This window comes from Engystomops pustulosus, chromosome 6 (assembly GCF_040894005.1).
Source record: "Engystomops pustulosus chromosome 6, aEngPut4.maternal, whole genome shotgun sequence".
In the NCBI taxonomy this organism is placed as follows: domain Eukaryota; kingdom Metazoa; phylum Chordata; class Amphibia; order Anura; family Leptodactylidae; genus Engystomops; species Engystomops pustulosus.
This window is the reverse complement of record NC_092416.1, coordinates 36451443-36474808: the sequence shown is the minus strand read 5'-3', so window position 1 is coordinate 36474808 and position 23366 is coordinate 36451443. Positions and strand designations below refer to the sequence as shown.

Below are 23366 nucleotides of genomic sequence, written 5' to 3'. Positions count from 1 at the left end.
AGGTGGTTTCTATGTTGTGGTGGTTGTAAAGACCGAGGATGAGGCGTGTGGTGGGGGTCTGCCTTATTATCCATTAAATCCAGGTACTCTCATAATTTACTGCTTTGGTCATCCGCCTATGCACACATTTATTTCACTAAAATTTATGATTTTCGCTTCAGATACCCCAGTGGAGCATGGAGATCGTCAGAAGACCCTGGAAGTCCTGGTCACCCCCGCCATCAGCAGTATGTAGTTTTTGGCGTGTGTACATACTCCTAGGCGTAACCTCCTGATATGTTACTGGATGTTCCCCGTGTGCTCTATGCAGCCTGGGATACGGGAGAAGTGAAATGCTGCTTTCTCACCTGCTGCCTGTTTCCTCCCTCAGAGATCACCTATGTCGGCGGGATGCTCTTCGGTTTAGGAGTGTTCCTGTCCTTCTACCTGTTTGCGCTTCTTGTATACTGCTGGGAGCAGTGGAGGTGAGGATATGTATATAAGGTCCTGCTGCAATTATCATGTATGAACCATGAGAGAGAATATTGTAAGTAGAAGGGGAATAAAGGCACTAGCTTCACACCTCTGAGAATCGTCCAATTCAAGCTTTAATAAAAAACCTACAAACAGTGCAGCAATAATCAACGCGTTTCAACGCTACAACGGTTTGATCATGATTAAGAAACTGTAGCTTTCAAATGTGCTGTGTTGTCTGTACAGTTTTATAATGGAATAAAGCTTGAATTGGAAGATTCTCCAAAAAGTGAAGCGAGTGCCGATTATTCCCTTTCTACTTAGAAAGTTTTTGGGGCACATTTACTTACCCGTCCGACAGAGTTCACCGAAAGTGCGTTGTCCAACAATAATGCACTGTGCTGCAAATTCACTAAGATTGCTTTCATGCGGCAGATATCAGGGGGCGTGCCGTTGGACGATCCGACTGATTCGGACTGAACGCAGGATTTAAGATTCAAATTGAGTCGCAAGACAAGCACTCACATGCACCAGGAAGAAGGTGAACTCCGGCGGACCTGAGCGGGGAAGCGTCACATGCAGGACATGCACGATCTTAGTGAATTGCGGCACAGGACATTATACACGGACAATGCACTTTTGTGAACTCCGCAGGACCGGGTAAGTAAATGTGCCCCATTGCATAGGACGGGAGTCCTTGCATCATACAGAAATCTGTTGCAAGGACTCCCGGCCAAGCTGTATCTCTGACACTGTAACAGTTTATAGGGTAGCCACACAGGAAGACAGTAAGTCCTTACATTGTATTTCTGTATGATCCAAGGAATTCTGTTTTATTTTCCATTAAACCGGTGAGAACGTGCATTTATACCCTACCTGACGAGACTACGTTCAATGGGGTTAATGGTTTTGTTTTTTGCTTTGTTTTTAAAGGGATGTATTAATTATTTACTTCTTGCAGTACTTACGCCTGATTATCAGTCACCTTATGTTCATCTATCGTCATACTTTGCATGGGATCGATTTCTTGCTGTAATGAAATTTGTGAATTTACATGGGGACAGGGAACAATTTGGTTAGCCCTGTGTAGCGCTGAGTAAATCTGTAAGCACTATATAAATAATGGAATAATTTTTTTTTATTTACAGAATTGTCATGTTTTATGTATCTTCTTCCTTCAACAGAAAGAACAAGAAAGAAGGCGGATTGCTTCATTCTGTAGGAACCCTAAACGACGAAACAGGTGATCTACACCGGCTCCCATCGCTTGGATGTTTCATGGGGTTAGACGCCTTAGGCTTCATTCATACTAGCATACGGGGGTGTGCGCTGGAGAGGTGGGGGGAGCACTGCAGTCAGACCTGCACTGATGAGACACTATGAATAGGAGAATAAGTCGTGGTCATGGGGAAATAGCCACCCCCTTCCCCAAGTGTGGTGATGTCTGTAGTCTTTTAAAAGAAGTATATGTGTGGGGTTTTTTTGGGGGGTTTTTTGTTTTGTTATTTTATAATATAAGCTCTGCCTACAGTTGAATATAGTTTCCTACTTGAATCTATTTTTGTTAAACTAAGGTTTTAGGCTTCCCATTCCTCACTATTTACACGGCCAATTTGTAAAATAAAATTGGGTGTAACCATTGGTGGGCGTTTCCACAGTCTGATACCGTCTAATCGGTACTGTCAGTATCCTTTTGTGTAGGGACAAGCCCATTTTGATGAATGGTAACACTCAGTTGACTATTTATTCAATGCCAGGAGTAATAACAGAGAAACAGCACAATGTAAATGTCTACAAAGATCTGGGGAAGTGACAGACACTCTTTGGAGTGATGTATTAGTGTTTTAGGTTAATTGTTGTATTTGTGTATTGGCTTGTTGTATCACTGTAGGTTAACAATGTGTTTTTCTGCTTTTATCGTTTCCAGCGTCTCTGCTCGGTAAGCCACTGTGGGGGCCTCAGTAGTGTGTGGGTAGATCTGCATGTCTTATACTATACCTGGCACATCCCCGCACCAGCCAGTGTGACTGTGTGTGGGTGACATTGTGTTGTCATGTGTGATATTAATACCCTCACATCTACCCTGGTTTATCTTGTATCTAAGGTTGGACTTCATCTAACAGTATAAATATCCACTAACATTATACTAAACCCTCTAACTTTTTCTCAAATTGTTTACTGCTACATGAATAATCCGGGTCCGTCCACATGGGAGGAACTGAACAAATATCCACTGGGGTTTTCTCATGGGTCCAAGGCTAAATTATTGTAGAAATTGTGCGAGTTTGACGCAGTAAAAAAGAAAACTGGTTCATAATGCAAAAAAAAAAAATGGTAGATTTCCTTTAATAAAAACCTAACATACCTTGAGAATGCTGTAGCGACACTGATGCAGAAACATATCTTGTTTAATCCCTGTACTGAGTGCTTTTGCGGAAAAAAACATATTATAAAAACTCATTATAAAATTCAGGACGTTGGGAAAGCTGGTTGCAGTATGGCTGCTGTACATAAACACATTAGATGGAGCTTCCTGAGCTGTCCAGACAGGACTAATCGACCTGAACTGGATGACTCATACACAGCAGCTGGGGGGATAGTGCAGCGATTGATTACTTCTGCCTGTCAGGGGCAGCACTGTGACGTATTTTAGGCTTATGCTGGACAGGACAAGGCTAGAGCAGTGCATAATTAGGGTAAGAGGAGAGTGCAGGGGCACCCACAGGAGTGACAGAGCCTCATTATCATAATTTTATAAATGTTTTTTCAGCAAAACCACTCAGCTCAGGGATTAAACATGATATGTTTCAGTGTAGCTACAACATTCTCAAGGTATGTATGTTTAAAACATACCTTATATACTCGAGTATAAGCCTAGTTTTTCAGCACAAAAAATGTGCTGAAAAACCCAAACTTGGCTTATACTCGAGTCAAAAAAATAAATATATCTAAACTCACCTTTCCGGCGACCCCTGTATATCTTCTGTGCGATCTGTCCGGCAGGGGCTGGCAGGCTATATACACTGGGGCAGGGGCTGGCAGGCTACATACACTGGGGCAGGGGCTGGCAGGCTATATGCACTGGGGCAGGGGCTGGCAGGCTATATGCACTGGGGCAGGGGCTGGCAGGCTATATGCACTGGGGCAGGGGCTGGCAGGCTATATGCACTGGGGCAGGGGCTGGCAGGCTATATGCACTGGGGCAGGGGCTGGCAGGCTATATGCACTGGGGCAGGGGCTGGCAGGCTATATGCACTGGGGCAGGGGCTGGCAGGCTATATGCACTGGGGCAGGGGCTGGCAGGCTATATGCACTGGGGCAGGGGCTGGCAGGCTATATGCACTGGGGCAGGGGCTGGCAGGCTATATGCACTGGGGCAGGGGCTGGCAGGCTATATGCACTGGGGCAGGGGCTGGCAGGCTATATGCACTGGGGCAGGGGCTGGCAGGCTATATGCACTGGGGCAGGGGCTGGCAGGCTATATACACTGGGGCAGGGGCTGGCAGGCTATATACACTGGGGCAGGGGCTGGCAGGCTATATACACTGGGGCAGGGGCTGGCAGGCTATATACACTGGGGCAGGGTCTGGCTGGCTATATACACTGGGGCAGGGGCTGGCTGGCTATATACACTGGGGCAGGGGCTGGCTATATACACTGGGGCAGGGGCGGGCTGGCTATATACACTGGGGCAGGGGCTGGCTGGCTATATACACTGGGGCAGGGTCTGGCTGGCTATATACACTGGGGCAGGGTCTGGCTGGCTATATACACTGGGGCAGGGGCTGGATGGCTATATACACTGGAGCAGGGGCTGGATGGCTATATACTGGGGAGGCTGTGACCAATGCATTTCCCACCCTCGGCTTATACTCGAGTCAATAGGTTTTCCCAGTATTTAGTGGTAAAATTAGGGGGCTCGGCTTATACTCGGGTCGGCTTATACTCGAGTATATACGGTACATAATGTATAAAAGCAAATGGTAGGTTTCCTTTAAAAATTCAGCTCTGTCTGGCATCTGCAGATGCTATGTTTTCCACTATACAGTCAGCTGCATGTCGCCATTGAATAGCCAAGCGGTGCATATTCTTATAAGCTGATGAGTTGTACTGTGTATCGGTCATAAATCGTCCTATATGATAAGAAGAGGTCAGAGAAGGGCTGAAGGAGTCGTTGTCAGTCTTTGGGGTTTTCTGTAGATATTGTAGGGTAAAATATAGCAGCTGTAGAAGGCATATACACCGCAACAATCTGTAATATTGTGCATTGACACTAAAATGCCAACAAATTTTAATACCATGTGGACATACCCTCAACCTGCTGCATATAACATGTCTAAAACGTAGCACTTCCTGCCTGCTGTGAGCAAATTGAAATTCTCTTGTTTTATTCTACAAAAGGTTGTAAGAGACCATAAGTATACAGCAAGGGAGGCTTCACTATTATCTTCTACCTTATAACTGTAGCCTGTCTTACCATCAGCAGTAATATTTTCTGCACCTTGATGTCCTATTAGGAACACATGCACACTTGGCTGACCTGAGGGTGCATGGGAGCTACAGAAGGAATAGTTGTTGGGGAATGGATATTCTACTAGTCAATAAATTGTACATCCAATTAAAATAAGGTTATACCATCTATTTATGACTTTTTACTAGAGCATTTGATAATCAGCAAGTGTGACCACTTCTATAAAAGCAGATGTTTTGGCAGCATCACGATCTAACTTGGCATGTATTTTGCTAGTATTATACATTAGGCAATAAATTTCTATTACCGGTAGCTTTACATTCTTAAAATTATGATAACCATTCAGTCAATAATAAAATGTTCTCTGGTGGTTATTAATCTAACCAAAACTTTCTAGTGTGTACCTAAATCACAGCTTGTATATCCTATAAACCACTTTGCAGCATTTCCCTCCCTCTATACATTTCTCATTTACTAATGTGCCTCTGTTTTCAGGGAAGTCTTCTATGGATCAGAGATACGATGGCTGTGGCTATGGCTCCATAGGTAAGTAAACAACATTGCTGGTTTAAAAGTAAACTGAGCGTAAACTTTACAGCAAACTGTGCCTGAGTTGAAAAACTGTATATCTTCGTGATGTCAGAATTTCTCCCTATAGTTTATTTCCTTGTATTCTGCCATTATGTTTTGCCCAATATTCTTCAATTGTATTTCTCATTGTGTAGCAGAGAACAGTTCGGTTGCGAGCCCCGATGGTACAGAAAGTCTGATGTCATCAGCCGAGGCCACTTACAGTTACACAGGTAATAGATCTGACAATATACGTTATAATGAAAGTTATAAATGTTTGTCTATGGAAATAATATTGTTTGACTGAAGGCGAATTTGTCACCAGAATGTCATTTTTATCTGCTGACAGGTTCCTATAGTCTGTTATGATGATTTTAAAATTCCTTTGTCAGTATACTGAATCATTTTGTTTCATTAATTTATAAAACTTAATTTCACATTACCTGGCTTCCTGCCAGCAGCGTGCGGCATGGGGCAGCTGCTGCCTGTGTCTCCTCATGCATTCTTCCTGTACTCCACACCATTCCTCCCTCCCCTGCCTGCTAAATGCACATGACTGGAAGTGTGGAGGATAGGAGACTGACACAGGCTGCAGCTCCCCCCTACCTCCTAGGGACTTGCCGTAATGTGAAATAAACTTTTGTAAAGTACTGAAATGATTCAGAATGCTGACATTTTTAAAAATCTGCATAACCGACTATAGGAACCTGAAAGCAGACAGGAGGAAAATTTAAAGGAGGAAGTTGCTCTGGCACTGGTCCTAAGTCTGGGGATGTCCATACTCAGGAACAGAGGTCCATCTACCACCTACTTGCAGCCAGGCATGTATGGCCTCTCTCCATTCAACTCTATATTCTCACCGCTACCACAGTCTTGACCCAATAGGGTTGAACAGAGCGTGACCATGCATGCGCTGCACACTTTCCAGTCAGCCTGGATGAGGAAAAGGGGTCAGCGGATCTCAGTTTCCAAAATAGCCAAAGATGTCTCACTTTGAAATAGCCCAGGACGTGCCTTGTACAGTGCTGTCTTGGACCGCAGACGGAGGCCTTGAGTCCTGTCTGGCAAATCTGTGCTGGGGTGAAGGCCTAAGTGCCTGCAGAGAGTTCCACCTCTGCCATTTGGGGGGGGGGGGGGGATGGTTCCTCCTGCTTCCAGATTTCCAAGAAGGGCGCTCCCTGGTGGACACTCCCCTGAGAACTGCGGCTCCGGTTCTCCACCAGCATTGCCTGTCCCTCCAGGTAGAGTAAGGGCTCTACGGAAGGGCGGCCTTCTCTGTGTTACTTCCGCTCTTGGCAGGTTTTCCATCATCATCAGGACAAATCACCAGGAAATGCCGCTAAGGACTCCGCAAGGTCCATGGCCGGGAAATTCCGTTTCATGCAGAATCTAATTTTTCAAGTTCTTGATGAAATTCCACTTGCTCTAATTTAATTAGCTCATCTCTTTGTACGACCTTTCCTGTGGATCGGTCCTACTGGGGGATGACTACTGGGGGAATCGCAAAAATGGACCCAGTCACATTCAAGTCTTTGGACATAGTTCTCTACATCCTCATTTTTAGAAATGCCGTCCCCATAATCTTTTGTGATTTCTTTCTTAGCACTTTGTTCCGTAAACACGGATTATCCTCTCCAGGATCTAAGGGCAGCATCCAGATTCCTAGAGATTATAACATATTATAGGAAGTTTTTTTTCTTCTTTGTTTATCTAACACATCATTTCTCATTTTTAAGGTCAGGAGCAGTTCAAGCGCCGCTACCCGTTCGCTCTCCCGCGGCCTATGAACTCATTCGGTATTGCAGAAGGATTACACAAAGTTTCTTTACCTAATAAAAACTTGTCCCAATCTCTAAAGGAATAGCAGAGGCAGTTCTGGGTTTAGCGGGAGGCCGTGGCGGATGTCTGGGATGTCCTGAATATTCCGGAGTGTCTTTTCTTAGTACTTTGTATTGTGCTGATCCTCTGTTATTCCTCATGGAAATTAAAGAAGAAATTGACAACTGGGTGGTACAATTTCTCTGGCTAACGGGATGTACTGCTGCGCTGTCATCTCACATGCTACAATGTCAGACTCTGTGGTGAACCCCCCGACTAGTAACACACATAGGGGGTCATTTACTAAGGGCCCGATTCGCGTTTTCCCGACGTGTTACCCGAATATTTCCGATTTGCGCCGATTGTACCTGAATTGCCCCGGGTTTTTGGCGCACGCGATCGGATTTTAGCGCATCGACGCCGGTATGCACGCGACAGAAATCGGGGGGCGTGGCCGAACGAAAACCCAATGTATTCGGAAAAACCGCCGCATTTAAAAAAAAAAAAAAATTGTGTCGCGAAAATTTCACTCACCTTCATCCTGGGTAGGCCGGTGTATTTCGAGGCATTCCAGCGGACTTCAGCGCAGCAGCGCCACCTGGTGGACGTCGGAGGAACTGCTTTGATGAATCCCGGCCGGACCCGAATCCACCGCAGAGAACGCGCCGCTGGATCGCGAACGGACCGGGTAAGTAAATCTGCCCCATAGTGTCATACATTTACAGGAGGAATAACAGAAGGATGAAATTGCACATCGTTCCTAGAAGAATTCCTTTAAAATAACGCTTATTTTTCTATTTCTATGACTGCCTCTGCCTTCTCATTAGAGATTGCCCAATCCAATGTGTTATCCAGTAATCACTTCCAGAAATTTTAGGGGTCATTTGTTACAACTAGTGCAATGGAGGAGGTCAAATCTGCCAAATTGTCCCCATGCCTCATAAGTGTCAAAGTGTCTACCACAATGACTACTTAGTTGTATCACATCACGTTCTCAAGGTTTTAAAATTTGACTTTCAATTAATACTTTTAATAATTTTCATTAATTTGTGTTCTAATTTCTAATAGCAACATTGTACTATATATTGTTCAGTTATAAAGACCTGATAATATACAATATAGAGAATATGGCCAGTCGCCATGTGTAGCAATGGTCATGTAGGGGAACTGATGCTCCCTTTGCCTCTATGGCACTGTCAGGGACTGCCGAGCATTATACAGTGAACCCTATACAATAGAGGTGGTGGATAAAGTGACCCCTATTCTCAAATCTCAAGGGGGGTTCAACTGACCTACAAAGCTGGGAAAAAACTTCCATAATTACTGCCACATATTCCAACAATAGGACCATCCATTACCTTTACACCGAGTTACAGCTAGTAGTAAGCAATGGTCCAATATTGGAGTAACCTGTGTTACCAGTATATTTCACATTGCTTTGAATTTTCCATTGATAGGGGCATATATGTAGGAGATTATAGTATATTCACCACCTTGCAGTAGTTTTCTTAAAGTCTGTAGTTACAATTGGTTTCCTACTTTTCTCTTCTCTGCAGACAAATCTCTTGAGAACTTGGTGTCTCGTCCACGGTTGGAGTCTTTGAGCTCTGTTGAAGAAGACGATTACGACACGCTGACCGACATAGAGTCCGATAAGAATGTGATCAGGACAAAGGTAAACTAAATGTGACAGCGATAGGGAAGGACAATACCAGAACAAGGAAAACTGAAAAAAAAAAAATTAAAGGGGTATTCCACGAGGACAAGATTCTTAAAATTACTCAGGATCACAAAATAACACATTATCTAATTCACTATTATTAACAAAAATGCAGCATTTCACAGATACAATTCTATCCTGTCTCTATCAGTCCGAATGTATACAATTTTGGTTGCCCTTGGCCCCCTCCCCCCCTTGCATTACCAGCTCAGACAAAGACACTGCTGCTTGTGGGCATGAAATCTGCAGAGGCTTACTCTACAAGCTACAGGTCTTTATCCAGGGGAGGGAGGCATATAGCAGAGCTCACCGTGTGTGTTATAGGTAATTTAGTAGAGCTGAGAGTGTCATTGTGTTTTCTTTCCATCTCCTGGTTCTCTCATCTATGATCTGTCTCATCTCTCTTGTTCTGTGTGTCAGATACTAGTGAATGTTTTGAAGTTAAATAAAAATTTAGATAAACCTGTACCCTGATAATCCTAAGTACATTGTCTGCTCACAGCATCTCATAGCACAGAGGAATCATGAAGTGTCTGGTTAGAGAGGCCCCACCCACACTCTGGAATCTTACACTGACCATCACTGAGTGATAGGAGCTAAAACAGCAATAACAGAGTAAAATTGTAAAGTAAGGGGGTTAAATATGATATTTATTGTGTAAACATCACTAGGGGATTAAAATTTGAGCACTTTCATAGGCAAACCACTTTAATGGAGCTGAAAAAATAGTTACATTTGAAGTCCAGAAGGGAAATGGTGTATAATGTGTGAACATTTTTTAAAAACTGATTTTAAGGGGAAGCTGTCATGAGGATTAAAGGAACACTCCAGTCACGGCTGATTCATTGTATTATACCTTGTGAAGGGTGGAGCAGGACTCCAGGTTCTAGGAATACAATAAAAAGGAGTCCTGCCTTCAGGACCTGCACCATGTATTCAATGAATTCGCTCTGACTTGAGTGTTCCTTTAAAATCCACAAACTTCCTCCAATCTGTAGGCAGTGACCGGATCACAGTGATATCCTTCTTTTATTCTGGGAGAGAACGTAAAAAGAGTTGTAAAAAAAAGGCCTGTAAGGAGTCTTGGGGGCGGAGGAAAGAAGAGCATAACAAGATGTTAAATAATGTCCCATTGGTCTAGTACAGTGGTGGCGAACCTATGGCACGGGTGCCAGAGGTGGCACTTGGAGCCCTTTCTGTGGGCACCCAGGCCTTCACCCCAACACAGAGTTTGCCAGATAGGAGTCAAGGCTTTCTCCTGTGGTCCAATACAGCCCAGGATGCGCCATGCTCAGCGCCATTTTAAAGCAACATCCTTCTACAGGAGGAGCGAGATAGAGATGGGTTGTTATTTGAACTCCTGCTCTGGGTCCCCTGATTCTTCCTCTTCAGGGAACCCTGGAGAGAAGCTACAATCCAATTTTCCCCATCTTTCTATTGTATTGGTGAACTCAGGACACCAATACGATTGAAACCTGTGATAGAGCAGGGATCAATAAGTTACTGCTTAAATTGTCATGTTGGCACTTTGCGACATATAAATGGGTTTTGGTTGCAGCTTGGGCACTCTGCCTCCAAAAGGTTCGCCATCACTGATCTAGTACATCTTTTGTATGCGACCTCTAGCTACCTCTATCTTGTGATGATGTATCTGGACTAGAAGACCTCATTTGCTCCAAGAGGGGACATCCTAACATGACTCTCTTCTCCGCCTTCTCGACTCCTTATGGGCAATTTGTTTGCAGCATTCAAAGTGATGTATAATGTAGAATCTCCCAGAATATATAAGGACATCATTGTGGTCCAGTCACTGCCAGGTATGGCCTGTGGGTGATGGCCTGTGGGCCTCAATCCTCATCTGAACTTGTTCTTGATGAAGTATAATGGTGGATACGTTTTGTGTTTTTCAGAAATATTTATGTGTTGCTGATCTGGCAAGGAAAGACAAGCGGGTGATGAGAAAAAAGTACCAAATCTATTTTTGGTAAGCAAAAGCTACATCAGGAGATGAGAGGAGGGGGGCCACAATATTAGCGGGCACAGTGGCTGAGTGAGTAGCGCATCTGCCTTGCAGTGCTGGTGTCCTGGGTTCGTTTCCCACCCAAGTCAACATCTGCAAAGAGTTTTTGTATGTTCTCTCCATGTTTGCGTGGGTTTCCTCTGGGTCCTCCGGTTTCCTCCCACACTCCAAAACATACTGGTAGGTTGATTAGATTGTGAGCCCCATTGGGGACAGGGACCAATTTGACAAGCTTTGTGCAGCGCTGCGTAATCTGTGTGCACTATATAAATAAAGGAATTATTATTATTATTATTATTATTATTATTATTATTATTATTATATTAAAGGGGGGGATGAGAGTGGGGGCCACAATATGCGGGGGAGATGGGGGCGGACACCATATGAGGGGGGGTGCACAATATGAGGAGGAGATGAGAGGGGAAGCCCTAGTGTAAATAGGCGTCAGAATCTATTTCACTGGTGGGGTCCTAGGTCCTCCAGTCCGATACTGCGGTGGGGGTGTAAATATGATTAGACTTGATCTTCATATCTGCACATACCTGACATATTGGATTCCCTTTGCAGGAACATCTCCACTATCGCAGTGTTCTATGCCTTGCCGGTCGTACAACTTGTTATAACTTACCAAACGGTGAGGAGATACAGAAGCAGATCTCTACCTGCCCTGTGATGTTTGTATCTAGACTTATCCCGTTCCTTCTCTTGTCTCTAGGTGGTGAATGTAACGGGAAATCAGGACATTTGCTATTACAACTTCTTATGTGCTCATCCTCTGGGATCCTTGAGGTACGTAAATCTTTTTGCAGTGGATTTTGGTGCAGAAATTAGGGCAAATTCTGCAATACACAAACCAGATGGCCCTTTTTTCCCTATGTGTGATGTATGTATAATGTATGTATATTTTATGTTTTTTATATTTTTGATATTCCCTTTTTCCAGCGCTTTTAACAACATTCTTAGTAACCTGGGCTACATCATGTTGGGGTTACTCTTTCTCATCATTGTGCTCCAGAGAGAACTCCGTCATAACCACATCCGCATATACACCAAGGGACAGATGGAGGTAAGGACGAGCCCTGTGTGTGGTCTGTGGTGCACCCTGGGTAATGATATGTACATTCATGTATACATTATATTTCATATCTAATATTCTATTGTAACCAGGAATGTGGGATCCCTAAACACTTTGGTCTATTCTACGCCATGGGCACTGCCCTGATGATGGAAGGCCTGCTCAGTGCATGTTACCATGTGTGCCCAAATTATACCAACTTCCAGTTTGGTAAGTATTACTTATTACTACTACTTGCCACCATCTTCTAAATCTGTCTCATGAAGGGAAACTGTCACTTAAACCAAGGCTCCGTGCACACGTCCGCAAATGGCAGTCAAAACGGCACCACAAAAGATGGGGCTGGTCCTATTCCTGCTCAGATATCCACAGTGGCTGCGCAGCTCCTCATGGAGAGGGGAGGGGTGATCAGCGCTCACCCCCTTTTTCTCCACCAGGCTTGCGGCATACATCTGCTCATACTAACAGGTGCATGATGCCTAATCCATAGGAATTAAACATATCTTTGAAAACTGCTATCATACACCAGTACAACTATCCCTATATTGTTATTCCCCATGCCTGAAAAGTTCTGCAGTCCGTTTGTAAAGGTGACTCTCCATCTTTGCAAATGTGAGTTCGATCATGGTCTTTCTTCTGTGCGGTCTCCGATTATATTCACTTTCTTCCTTCTCAGCTGCACCTCTCTCGCTGAAGAGAACTCCCGGGGAGGGGGAGCTGATTTCTCCTCAGCTAGTCACATATAGCCAGTATCTCTTTCAACCCCCCCCATTCACCTCTCCCTCAGGAATTCTCTTGACCAGGCTTATGAATGATGTAGCAGAGCTGAGTTGGCTCAGCTGAACAGAAAGCAAGCCCCTTGTCTATTGGGAAGCTGGGGGCCTGGCTGAGCTGGAAGAACATGAAACTTTGTAAAACGCTACAGAATATGATGACACTATTTAAATAAAGATTACATTTGTTATTATGCATAAATGGGGAGTCAACTTTACAAACTGACTATGGAACTTTTCAGGTATGGGGAATAACAATATAGGGATAGTTGTTCTGCTGTATAATAGCAAGTTTCAGAGATATGTTTAATTACTCTGGGTCAGTTTAACTGACAGGTTCCCTTTAACACACCCCTCCACTCATGTCCTTTTGTTTCTTGCGTGTTATAGATACCTCCTTCATGTATATGATTGCTGGATTGTGCATGTTGAAGTTGTATCAGAAGAGGCACCCGGATATTAATGCCAGTGCATACAGTGCCTACGCTTGCCTGGCCATTGTCATCTTTTTCTCCGTCCTTGGTGTGGTAAGTGAATGTTATAGGGTTTTCATATATCTGAAGTCTATTGATCAGTGTAAAAATTCCAATTGTGAAATCTATGGCAGTAGCCTAGAATATTGGTGACCTCATATACATCAATGCCAGATAGTACTGGGTGTCAGACCACCGCAAATCAACATCTGGACAAACGCTGCAGCCAACTACTCCTTTCCTAGCACACTGCCACACGTCGTATAGTGGCCGTGCTTGGTATTGCAGTTATTAAATTGAACTGGACTCGGCTACTTTAGTGACTTCTCTCTTCTGAGAAGATAAGTCTGGTCTGTTGAAATTCAGTGGGATCTTTCATCAATAACGTCAGCACAAAACTTTTCTATATACGTTACATGGTCGTCCAGTAGTTTACTCTAGAATCTATTACCATTGTTATTTTTTTTACTCCTTTCTAATTTTTTTTCTTCCCTAGGTTTTTGGGAAAGGAAATATGATTTTCTGGATTGTCTTCTCTGTGATCCACATAGTCTTTACTCTGGTCTTGAGCACTCAGCTGTATTATATGGGCCGCTGGAGACTAGGTAACGGTCCGAGGGTTAAAGAGGAGGGGAAATAATTTCCTAGGGGTCCTGATCGCATTCCTTTATTTCTTTACCACTAGACTCTGGGATCTTGCGGCGTATCCTGCAGGTCCTGTACACGGACTGTGTGAGGCAGTGTAGCCCTCCTATGTATGTGGTGAGTACTTTCCATTTATATAAATCTTAGTGTAGGTATATCTATAGGTGTAGGTTGTTATATCATATCATATATGATTTCTTTTCTCTCTATATATTATAGTCTGGTATGTGAGGGTAAGTGGCTGGGAAGTCTTTTTATATACGCACATCTCCAGTAGGAGTCTTGTCTCTATTCTACGTCTCACAGCCAAAATACAAAGGCGGAAGAGATTATATAGCTCTAGGACAATAAAGTGTTAATAAAAGCATTAAAACGCATTGTGTAAAGCCTCTAAAATTGGAGGCAACATGCAGTGGCGGTCACTTACCTCCTTTTAGTAGTCCTCCCTTTGCCTTTCTCTCTATGGATAATCATTACATTCACACGACCTTATGGGGGACATAAGGTCGACGCATATGCACCCCCTTCAGACTCCAATGGGCGCACGACGCTATACTGGAGCATGTGCAGCACCGTTCCGTAGCCGGGAGAAAAAAACAGTGTTTGCGTGGGTTTTTTCCAGGTCCTCTGGTTTCCCCCCACACTACAAAACACACTGGTAGGTTGTTTAGATTATGAGCCCCATAGGGGACAGGGACTGATTTGGCAAACTCTGTGCAGTGCTGTGTAATCTGTGTGCGCTATATAAAGGAATTATAATAATAATAATAATAACGCCATCCAAAACCATGCCCATACATATGGGAGAGAGGGCAACCGACCCTGCCGATTCCTGAACAGGTTGTATCATATGTGGGAGGGCTAGCTGTGTGCTTACTATGTTTGATGTCAGAGGAGTCCAAGATCTGATAAATTTAATAAATTTGTCCGATAAAAGTTATTCCAGCCCCTCGGGTTGATGGCTTTGGCCACTCCCCTTTCGCCATTGAAATAACTTGCTTAATTGGCCTTGTGTGAAAGCGTTGAGAGTGATAGTTAACGAAAACCCTCAACGATCTGAAGTGTATGGCCAGGATAACTCTCACACCTACTAAATTCCTTCTTTATCTCTTCCCTGAATTTTCCCTATTAAATTTACATCCCTCATTGACCCGGACTACGATTCTTCCAGGACCGCATGGTGCTGCTCGTGATGGGGAATATCATAAATTGGTCTCTGTAAGTATTTCTATACCGTCCAAAAGAATTCCTAAAGAATCAATCTACAAGTACATGTATTTTACTGTAGATTCTGTTTTAGAAGACACTTTTTGTATCTAATTTGACAAGGGGGTGTGGCTTAAAATGCTACAATATGCATAAAATGGTACAGCTCAATCCACTGTGATGATCTGCCACGTGTGTAGACTCCCAAAGGCTAAGTTCACACGGTCTAGGTATTGGACACATTTGGGGAGATTTATCATCAAGTTTCTGAGGTAAAACTGTTCTAGTTGTCCATGGAAACCAATCAGAGCTCAGCTGTAATTTTATAAACAGCTGTGGGAAAGTGAAAGCTGAAGTCTGATTGGTTGCCATGAGCAACTAGCACATGTCTGCTCTAAGAGACTTATGATAAATCTCCCTCATTGACTTTATGGACCCTAAAGAGGTTTTTATTGAGGAGACCTGTATCCCCTCTTTCTTCAGGGCAGCTTATGGCCTTATCGTACGACCAAATGATTTTGCCTCTTACCTTCTCGCCATTGGAATCTGCAACCTGCTGCTTTACTTTGCTTTCTACATCATCATGAAGGTGAGATGTGAGAGATCTAGTCTCATTTCCTGACTTTGTTCTCCAATATATTGTCCGGAATTACAATGTTTTGTATAATTAGCTCCGCAGTGGAGAAAGGATCCTTCCCCTTCCATTGCTCTGCATCGCCTGCACATCTGTGGTCTGGGGTTTTGCGCTGTTCTTCTTCTTTCAAGGACTGAGTACCTGGCAGGTAAGACGGAAAGTCGTGTTGTGTAGAGCCCCCAGGCTCATCTACCTGTGCTTCTCCTAAAAAAAAAAGACTGGGTCTTAAATTACTTTTTGCTCTGTGCCATATATTCTGGTGTCATTTTACAGAGGAGAAATTCCCCTTTAATCTTCCGTTAGGATTGTGTTCCTAGATGCACTGATAAGTTGGTAGAGGGAGTTGTATATGAAAATCACAGTCCAAATTGTGTTATATTAAAGGGGAGTTTCTACTCTTTAAAATGATACCAGAACTTTGATTCTAGGTGCTATGGATTAAAATATGTAGACATTCATCTGTAGGGTTTATTTTGGGGGTACAGCTCTTATTTCAGTCCTTCACTGGAAAAACGGAAAAATCTTGCGAGGACTTATTCTCGGTGTAGTTCGATATATTTTTTTTTTGTTTGTTTTTATTTTTTTGTTTTTTTTTTTATCTGAAAAATGTGGTACCACAGTAATCTTTCCAAAACTAAATCTACCATCAAAATCGAGCATGGATAAACTGTGGACACTCATAGACCCAGGCACCATGACTGTGGTAATCTTATATTTGTTATCCATGTCCTCCTTCCTTCCTTAAATCAACTCTTAAAATTGTGCCAATGAGCTTGCAGGGTTACTGGGGAGGTTCCTAGAGCCCTTCCGTGCTTTATATTCACAGACTGCTACACTGTCTTCCCCTCCCCTTTGCACTGTAATCTCACATAGTGGGAGGGTATTAGTGCTCCTTGCACTGTAACAGCCTGTGAAGCTAGAGCACAGAGGGACTCTGTTAACACCCCTGGAGCCCTTCAGGCTCATTAGCATATTTTTACAAGTTGATTTTAGAAAGAAGGTCATGAATAACAAAAATAAGATTACCACAGTCACTGGATCCTAAGAGTAAGTGTCCCTGATATATCATGATTGATCTTGATGGTAAACTTCCTTTTAAGGCTTGTTTTGTATGTGATAGGTTGCATTTTTAGATGAAATTTTGTGCTACATGTCATGTTTTGTCTATCATCCATCAATAATAATGGCTCCTTGATTTTTGTGAGTTGTGTGGTAACCTTTATCAATTTGTGTTTCATACAACAATTCGCGGTGTATCCAAATAATTCATATTCAGTGACAGACTTGTGTGAGGGCTTGATTTTTGTGTGTAGTCTCACATGACAACCTGGAACCCGTTATTCGGTTCAGACTTCCATTATGATGACATAATTTTGATTCACTGTCGTGATTGTTACATTTTGATTTTTATCTCTTCTTATATTCAGAAAACTCCAGCTGAATCTCGAGAACACAACAGAGATTGCATCTTACTTGGATTCTTCGATGACCATGATATTTGGCATTTCCTTTCCTCCATTGCAATGTTTGGTTCATTTCTGGTAAGTTCTCTTATCCAGGAATCCTAAAGGGACGCTCTTTTGGTGTTAACCTGTTATGCTTATTGCGGGGTCTGATGGGAGGGGCATGACCCATTTATAGCATACAAAGATCGGACATGCTCCGCCCCCTTCAGAACCTGCATTACTTATAATATGGGCCATCTGCAGTGACCGCAGTGTCCATTACGTCCATTACCATTGAAAAGCTATTTTTTTTTCCCGTTTCCAGGTGTTGCTTTGTCTGGATGATGATCTGGATGACGTACAGAGAGACAAGATCTATGTCTTCTGAAACGGTTGGCTATTACTAGCAATGGATTATAGGTCTGAGCTGTCACCTCAGACAGAAATGAAGCCGTCCTGGAGAATTATCCGTCCAGTTACCCGGATTGCTTCGGGGGGAAAAACTGTAGCTCAAATATTGGGATGTGCCACTGATTTATGCCAGGACATTCTGGTCTGACATTGTACTTTGTGCTTTGGCCACAGGGTGGCAGTGTTGTGTTTCCTGTTGCCAAAACTGAGCTTCCTGTGGTTCCCGACTCTCGGCCATTATATGGCTTTATGCTGCAGAGCTGGGATCGTGTAGATGAATTTGGATGATCGACCTACTGCTGGATATCCACGATCAGGAGACACCCAGGTCAAGGCAGTTTTTTTCCCTCGTTGCCAACTTTTACTTAAGTTTGTGTTGTGGTGGCTGCATTCACATAATGAGGATGAATTCCACAGCATTTGTCGGATCATTTACAGAGCAGAATCGTATGTGTCACGTGCAAAAATCACACAAGTTACCCCATATCGCCAAAAGTACAGGGAAGTAATGTCCCACGGATGTAGATGACATCATTAATGTAATGGACGGATAAGAGAATATCCACACATCTGCTATAGATTTAGGGCTTTGGTTTTGTGGCCAAAACAATTTTTCGAAACTGCAATTTTGCTGCATGATTTTGGGTTTGCAACACCCAATCCACAGTAAGTGAGTAGTCGTAAACACAACTTACTTGGAGGTCTATGTCGGCGTACGATGTGTGAAGTGCAACCAAAAACCGCGTAGGTTCCGATTATTCGGCCGCATTCACTATTGTTACTTGTGATGTTGTAATGGAGCCTTGCGCCCAAAGTTGTTACTGTGCCTCCACCATGTCGCTTCTTCTCTACAGAAAAGATAAAAGGGTCCAGCAATGGCGCCACATAGTGTCAGTGATATTGCAGCTGTTCCCTACTCTCTACAGATCTGCAATACCAGCCTATGTATGCGGGTGGCGCTGTTACTGGAATGCCAAATGGATCTCTTTAAAGAGGACCTTTCACTATTAGTAGGTGTCGCTCCCCTGATTTCGGGCTCAGCTGGAATGTTTTCTTCAGCTCCCACCAGGGACGTTCATTTTGGCATTTAATATTATGCTAATCGGACTCTCTACTGTCAAGTGGGCGGTCCTGGGATAGTGGACATCTTGGCACCTCCCACCTAACAGTACAGAACCAATACCTCAGTGATGTATCCTCAAGATTTTTACACATTGTAATATTCCCGGTTACTTGCACAAACATCCTCCACTGAGGACAAATGATGTTACCGATTTTTACCAAAAATTCACTAATCTAGAGCTGTGATTTGTTGTTAAAAATGGCAACTATTCATAAAATTAACAGTAATAGTAGCAATGGTTTATCACACTTGGAAGATGCCAAGAAAGGGTGAAGAGCATAATTTTACATAAGATGGGTTCCTATAAAGCCTGGTTCTGCGCACTCACTAGAGGGACCCCAAAACCCCTTATAAACCTTCACAACCCTAAACGTCCAGTGATATTATCCATAACCTCTACGTTGCCCTATATTGTCAGTAACTTACATACTGATCAGTAGGAATATAATCAGATTTAGACCACCAATGATCTTCTACATCTTCTACCCCTAGACCACCAGGGATATCATTAGTAACCTTTATTAGTAGCCTTAGATTACCAGTGATATTATCATTTACCTCAACATAACCCTAGACCATTATTGATATTATCAGTAACCTCTTCATGTCCTAGGCCACCAGGAATGTCCTAGATTTCTTCAGACCACCAGGGATATAATCTGTAATCATTACATGTCATAGACAGCCTGCAATATTATCAGTAACCTCTACACTGCCCTAAACCAGTAGGGATATTATCTGTAGGCACCATATTATCACAGACCACCAGGGATATTATCAGTAATCTCTTTATTTACCAGTAGGGATATTATCTGTAGCCTCCATATTATCACAGACCACCAGGGATATTATCAGTAATCTCTTTATTTACCAGTAGGGATATTATCTGTAGCCTCCATATTACCTGAGACCACCAGGGATATTATCAGTAATCGCTTCATGCTCTTGACCACCAGGAATATTATTCTTAAAGGTAACCTATTCGTTTGAATTGATGCATTAGGAAGCAAACATACCTTGAGAATGCTGTAGCTACACTGATGCAGGATAATATTTTGGTTAATCCCGGAGCTGAGTGGTTTTGCTGAAAAAACAATTATGCCATTCGGGACATTGGGAAAGCTGGGACAGACTGCCTTACACATTACACGGGAGCTTGGAATTAAAATGGCTGCTAAATAATGTATGACTAGTCAAGCGCTAATCAACCTGAGCTGGATCACTCATACACAGCAGCTGGGGGATGGTGCAGCAATTGATTATTCTGTCTGGCAGGAAGGGAGAAAAACTCTCCTGCTATGAGAAGCGGCAAAGCAAGCACCAGAGCAGATCTAGAAGCCACAGAGCTTAATTATCATAATGTTATCTCTGTTTTATCAGCGAAACCCCTCAGCTCAGGGATTAACCAAGATATGATCCTGCATCAGTGTAGCTACAGCAATCTCAAGGTAAGTTTGCTTCATAATGCATCAAATCAAATGGTAGGTTTCCTTTAAGTATTATACTGCTCTATACTAGCAGAAGTTTAATTGGTAACCACCAGGTAAGTTACTTTTAACTCCTTCAGTTCTACTGACCACCAAGAATATAAGAATGTAATATGAACCCCCAACCGATCCCGTTTTCTAGGGATTTATTAGCCTGCTCCTGCGACAACAGTGAACATAGAATTTGGTTTCTTCCAGAAGAGCTCTTTGTAATTGGTACATTTACAAAGATGTTCCCCGTTTTTTACAAACTCTTATAGCCCCTGCTGACAAGTAACATTTAAAGGAGTTGTCCACCTTGGAGCATTCATCTCCTTGAGTAGATCCAACAACCAATTCCTGAAACAGAGATGTTCCTTGTTCTTTGAAGATGTGAAATTACACCTATGAGGAAGGTCAGAGACGCCCAGTAACAATGGGGTGTGTCTATGTACACAGTCACCAATGATTGGATAGTATTCTGATTATGCAGAGACACGCCTCCAACTGTCAATTTTATAAATTTCTAGGACGAGAAACGGCACAATGCAATTTTTTTTTAATCGACTGGTCAGTAGATGTGACCGTTTACTGGGAAGATGATGGGTGGTCTATATGAAGGGACGTATATATTGAATATTTACATGCTGGACAGATTTATAGCGATGCAGATTATGTTGCAGCCAAATGAAATAAAATTCAGGTTTTACTGTATTTAATGGTGTTTTTGTCAGTAGAATGTGAGTAGCCGTGACCCTAGATCTGTACTCAAACCTAAAAGCACATGAACCTCCTCTTGTCCCCGGCGCTGCTATTGTCTTAACCAGATTTTTTTTTTTCCATGTTGATTTTATACTGCTGTAATAAAAAGGCAAAAAAATTATATAAAAAAGGAAAATTTGTCTCTGTCTGTACTTACTTTAAACTGTGTACACGTCTTGTAAGGAACAATTTGGGGGATTAGTCATAAGTGTCTGAGCTCATGTCTCTTCCAGTTGTTCATTGCAACCAATCCGAGCTCAGCTGTTATTTAATAATCTTCCATGGGAAAATGAAAGCTGAGCTCTGATTGGTTTCGACGAACAAACAGAAGCATTTTGTGTCGTGAGATGGAAGGCGCTTTATACGGTTTACATATTTATTATTCCTTTTTCTCAAGGAGAACAATTCAGAAGAGAAATGTCAGGGTTTTATTTTATGCAAATTAGCCTCTAAGTGCACCAGGGGCGGGGCTATGTATACACTGATGCACCTGTATTTGTTTTCTTCCTCTGCCTTCTTTCTAAGGAGATGTCATAGTGTTCATTAGGACTTGTATCCTATTGTAGACCACATGTGTGCCCGGCCGAGACCCAACGTTTAGATTTATTGGTCTACAGGAGGAACTCAGATTTGGAAGTATTGATTTTTAGTCGAGGGAATCAGGGGGAAAATGGATAAAATATGGGTAGGATTTTAGGAAGATCGGTATAAGATTTGATTTTGGTTATAAGCCAAGAGGGCTGAGCCTTCTCCTTGCATAGGGGGTGTCTGCCGTATATCAGTACCTGCTATGATAAAAGGGCAGCCACGGTCCCCCCACCCCTTACCGACAAAAACATGCATGTTAATAATTTTATTGAAAAACCCAAGCACTCAATGCTGGAACACATAAAGAAAAATTATAATGGTAATGAATGGCGGGTGACTGCTGTATTATGCCCTAGTCACTGCCGCTTACAGCAGTGATTGGTGCTGCTTTCAATTGCAGGTGTTAACCTTTTGACCAAGGCACTTGTATAGATCTACCAAACTCCAGGGGACCTTAAATTTTTTTTTATCAAAATGAATAGTCCCACATGGTGAACCCTGGAATAGAAAAATACATCTATATGCCATTCATCAACCAAAATACATTAATAAATATTGATCAAAAGGTCCTACAATGGTATTGTAAACCAGTGGCTCTAGACTACCACCAAAAAATTACTTCTTACAAAGCTCCATATTGGAGTATCCGAAAATATGGGATAATTAAAAATTATAGATTTGTTATTTCCATGATCATACTGACCCCACTGTGTCATGTAGACTGCAAAGTCAAAGCATTAAAACATAATTTACGATCCTTAGGCTTTTTTTTTTTAATTGTACTGCAACTGGAATTTTATTCCCAATTGAAATTAAAGGGAACCTACCACCACGAATCTTCCCAAAAAGGTAGATCGGGTGGTAGGTGGATCCATGGGACATGAGGATAGCCCTTTTAAGGGCTAATTCTCACGACCATGCACTTTTTTGATAACTTTTTAGCCAAATATGTAAATTGTTATGCGGCTACGGGGCGGCTACTCCACGCCCCAGTAGCCTCTTTGTTTCTCCTACCCAAACTCTTTGGGTTGGAGCTGCACGCCGAAGATTTTCGGTAGGAGGAACAAAGAAGCTACTGGGGGTGGAGTACCCACCCTGTGTAACCTCAGCTGCAACTACTCCACGTCCCAGTAGCCGCATAACAAAATTTACATATCTGGCTCTTAAAAGTGATCAAAAAAGTGCAGGGACGTGAGGATTAGCCCTTAAAAGGGCTATCCTCACCTCCTATTGATCCACCTAATCTACCTTTATAGGTAGATTCATGGTGGTAGGTTCCCTTTAAAAAAAAATAACATTGGGTTGGTGAAGGAGCATCCACTTCCTTCCAAGTGTCCCCAGCCGTTAGGTAAAGGATCCTCCACCTCCTTCCAAGTGTCCACAGCCGTTGGGTGAAAAAGCTGCCACTTCCGTCATGGTTTCCACAACCGGTGGGTGAAGAAGCTGTAGCTTCTTTCTATCGAGCCATCAGTCATTCTTATTGTTGTCACCCTTTTTTCAAACCAGCTGTCTAGGTTGTGTGGTGCTCACAACTAGAAGGTGAAGGAACCTCCACTTCCTTTAGAATGTGCACATCCAGTAAATGAAGATGCTTCCCCTTCCTTCAGAGTGTTCACATGGTAAAATAGCACCCACTTCTTTCAGTGTCCACATGTGGCAGATGAAGATGTATCCACTGCCTTCAGAGTCCACATGTGATAGGTGCAGCAGCTT

General features: G+C 42.9%; 1 protein-coding gene across 8 annotated transcripts in view; it reads left to right on the top strand.

Moving 5' to 3' along the window:
* The window catches only part of SIDT2 (SID1 transmembrane family member 2), a 37917-nt gene extending 16712 nt beyond the window's left edge, over positions 1-21205 (top strand). Inside the window, exons 8-30 of one of the 8 annotated variants that reach the window (XR_011856426.1) lie at positions 1-83; positions 162-227; positions 371-464; positions 1638-1696; positions 2381-2392; positions 5420-5470; positions 5650-5727; positions 7231-7290; positions 8869-8987; positions 10943-11016; positions 11620-11686; positions 11768-11841; positions 11995-12118; positions 12220-12337; positions 13291-13427; positions 13870-13978; positions 14059-14135; positions 15190-15236; positions 15708-15813; positions 15896-16006; positions 17286-17399; positions 17629-19581; positions 19730-21205. The exon at positions 1-83 is cut by the window's left edge and continues 17 nt beyond it. Coding sequence is in view for 7 of the 8 variants with exons in the window: in XM_072155730.1 (XP_072011831.1) it covers positions 1-83; positions 162-227; positions 371-464; positions 1638-1696; positions 2381-2392; positions 5420-5470; positions 5650-5727; positions 7231-7290; positions 8869-8987; positions 10943-11016; positions 11620-11686; positions 11768-11841; positions 11995-12118; positions 12220-12337; positions 13291-13427; positions 13870-13978; positions 14059-14135; positions 15190-15236; positions 15708-15813; positions 15896-16006; positions 17286-17399; positions 17629-17691 (1843 nt within the window). In the remaining variant the exon portion in view is untranslated. Of the gene's footprint in view, positions 84-161; positions 228-370; positions 465-1637; positions 1697-2380; positions 2393-5419; positions 5471-5649; positions 5728-7230; positions 7291-8868; positions 8988-10942; positions 11017-11619; positions 11687-11767; positions 11842-11994; positions 12119-12219; positions 12338-13290; positions 13428-13869; positions 13979-14058; positions 14136-15189; positions 15237-15707; positions 15814-15895; positions 16007-17285; positions 17400-17628 lie in introns of all 8 variants that reach the window. The other 7 variants (XM_072155731.1, XM_072155730.1, XM_072155733.1 and 4 more) reach the window with 7 other exon arrangements.
* The last annotated feature ends 2161 nt before the right edge of the window (positions 21206-23366 follow it).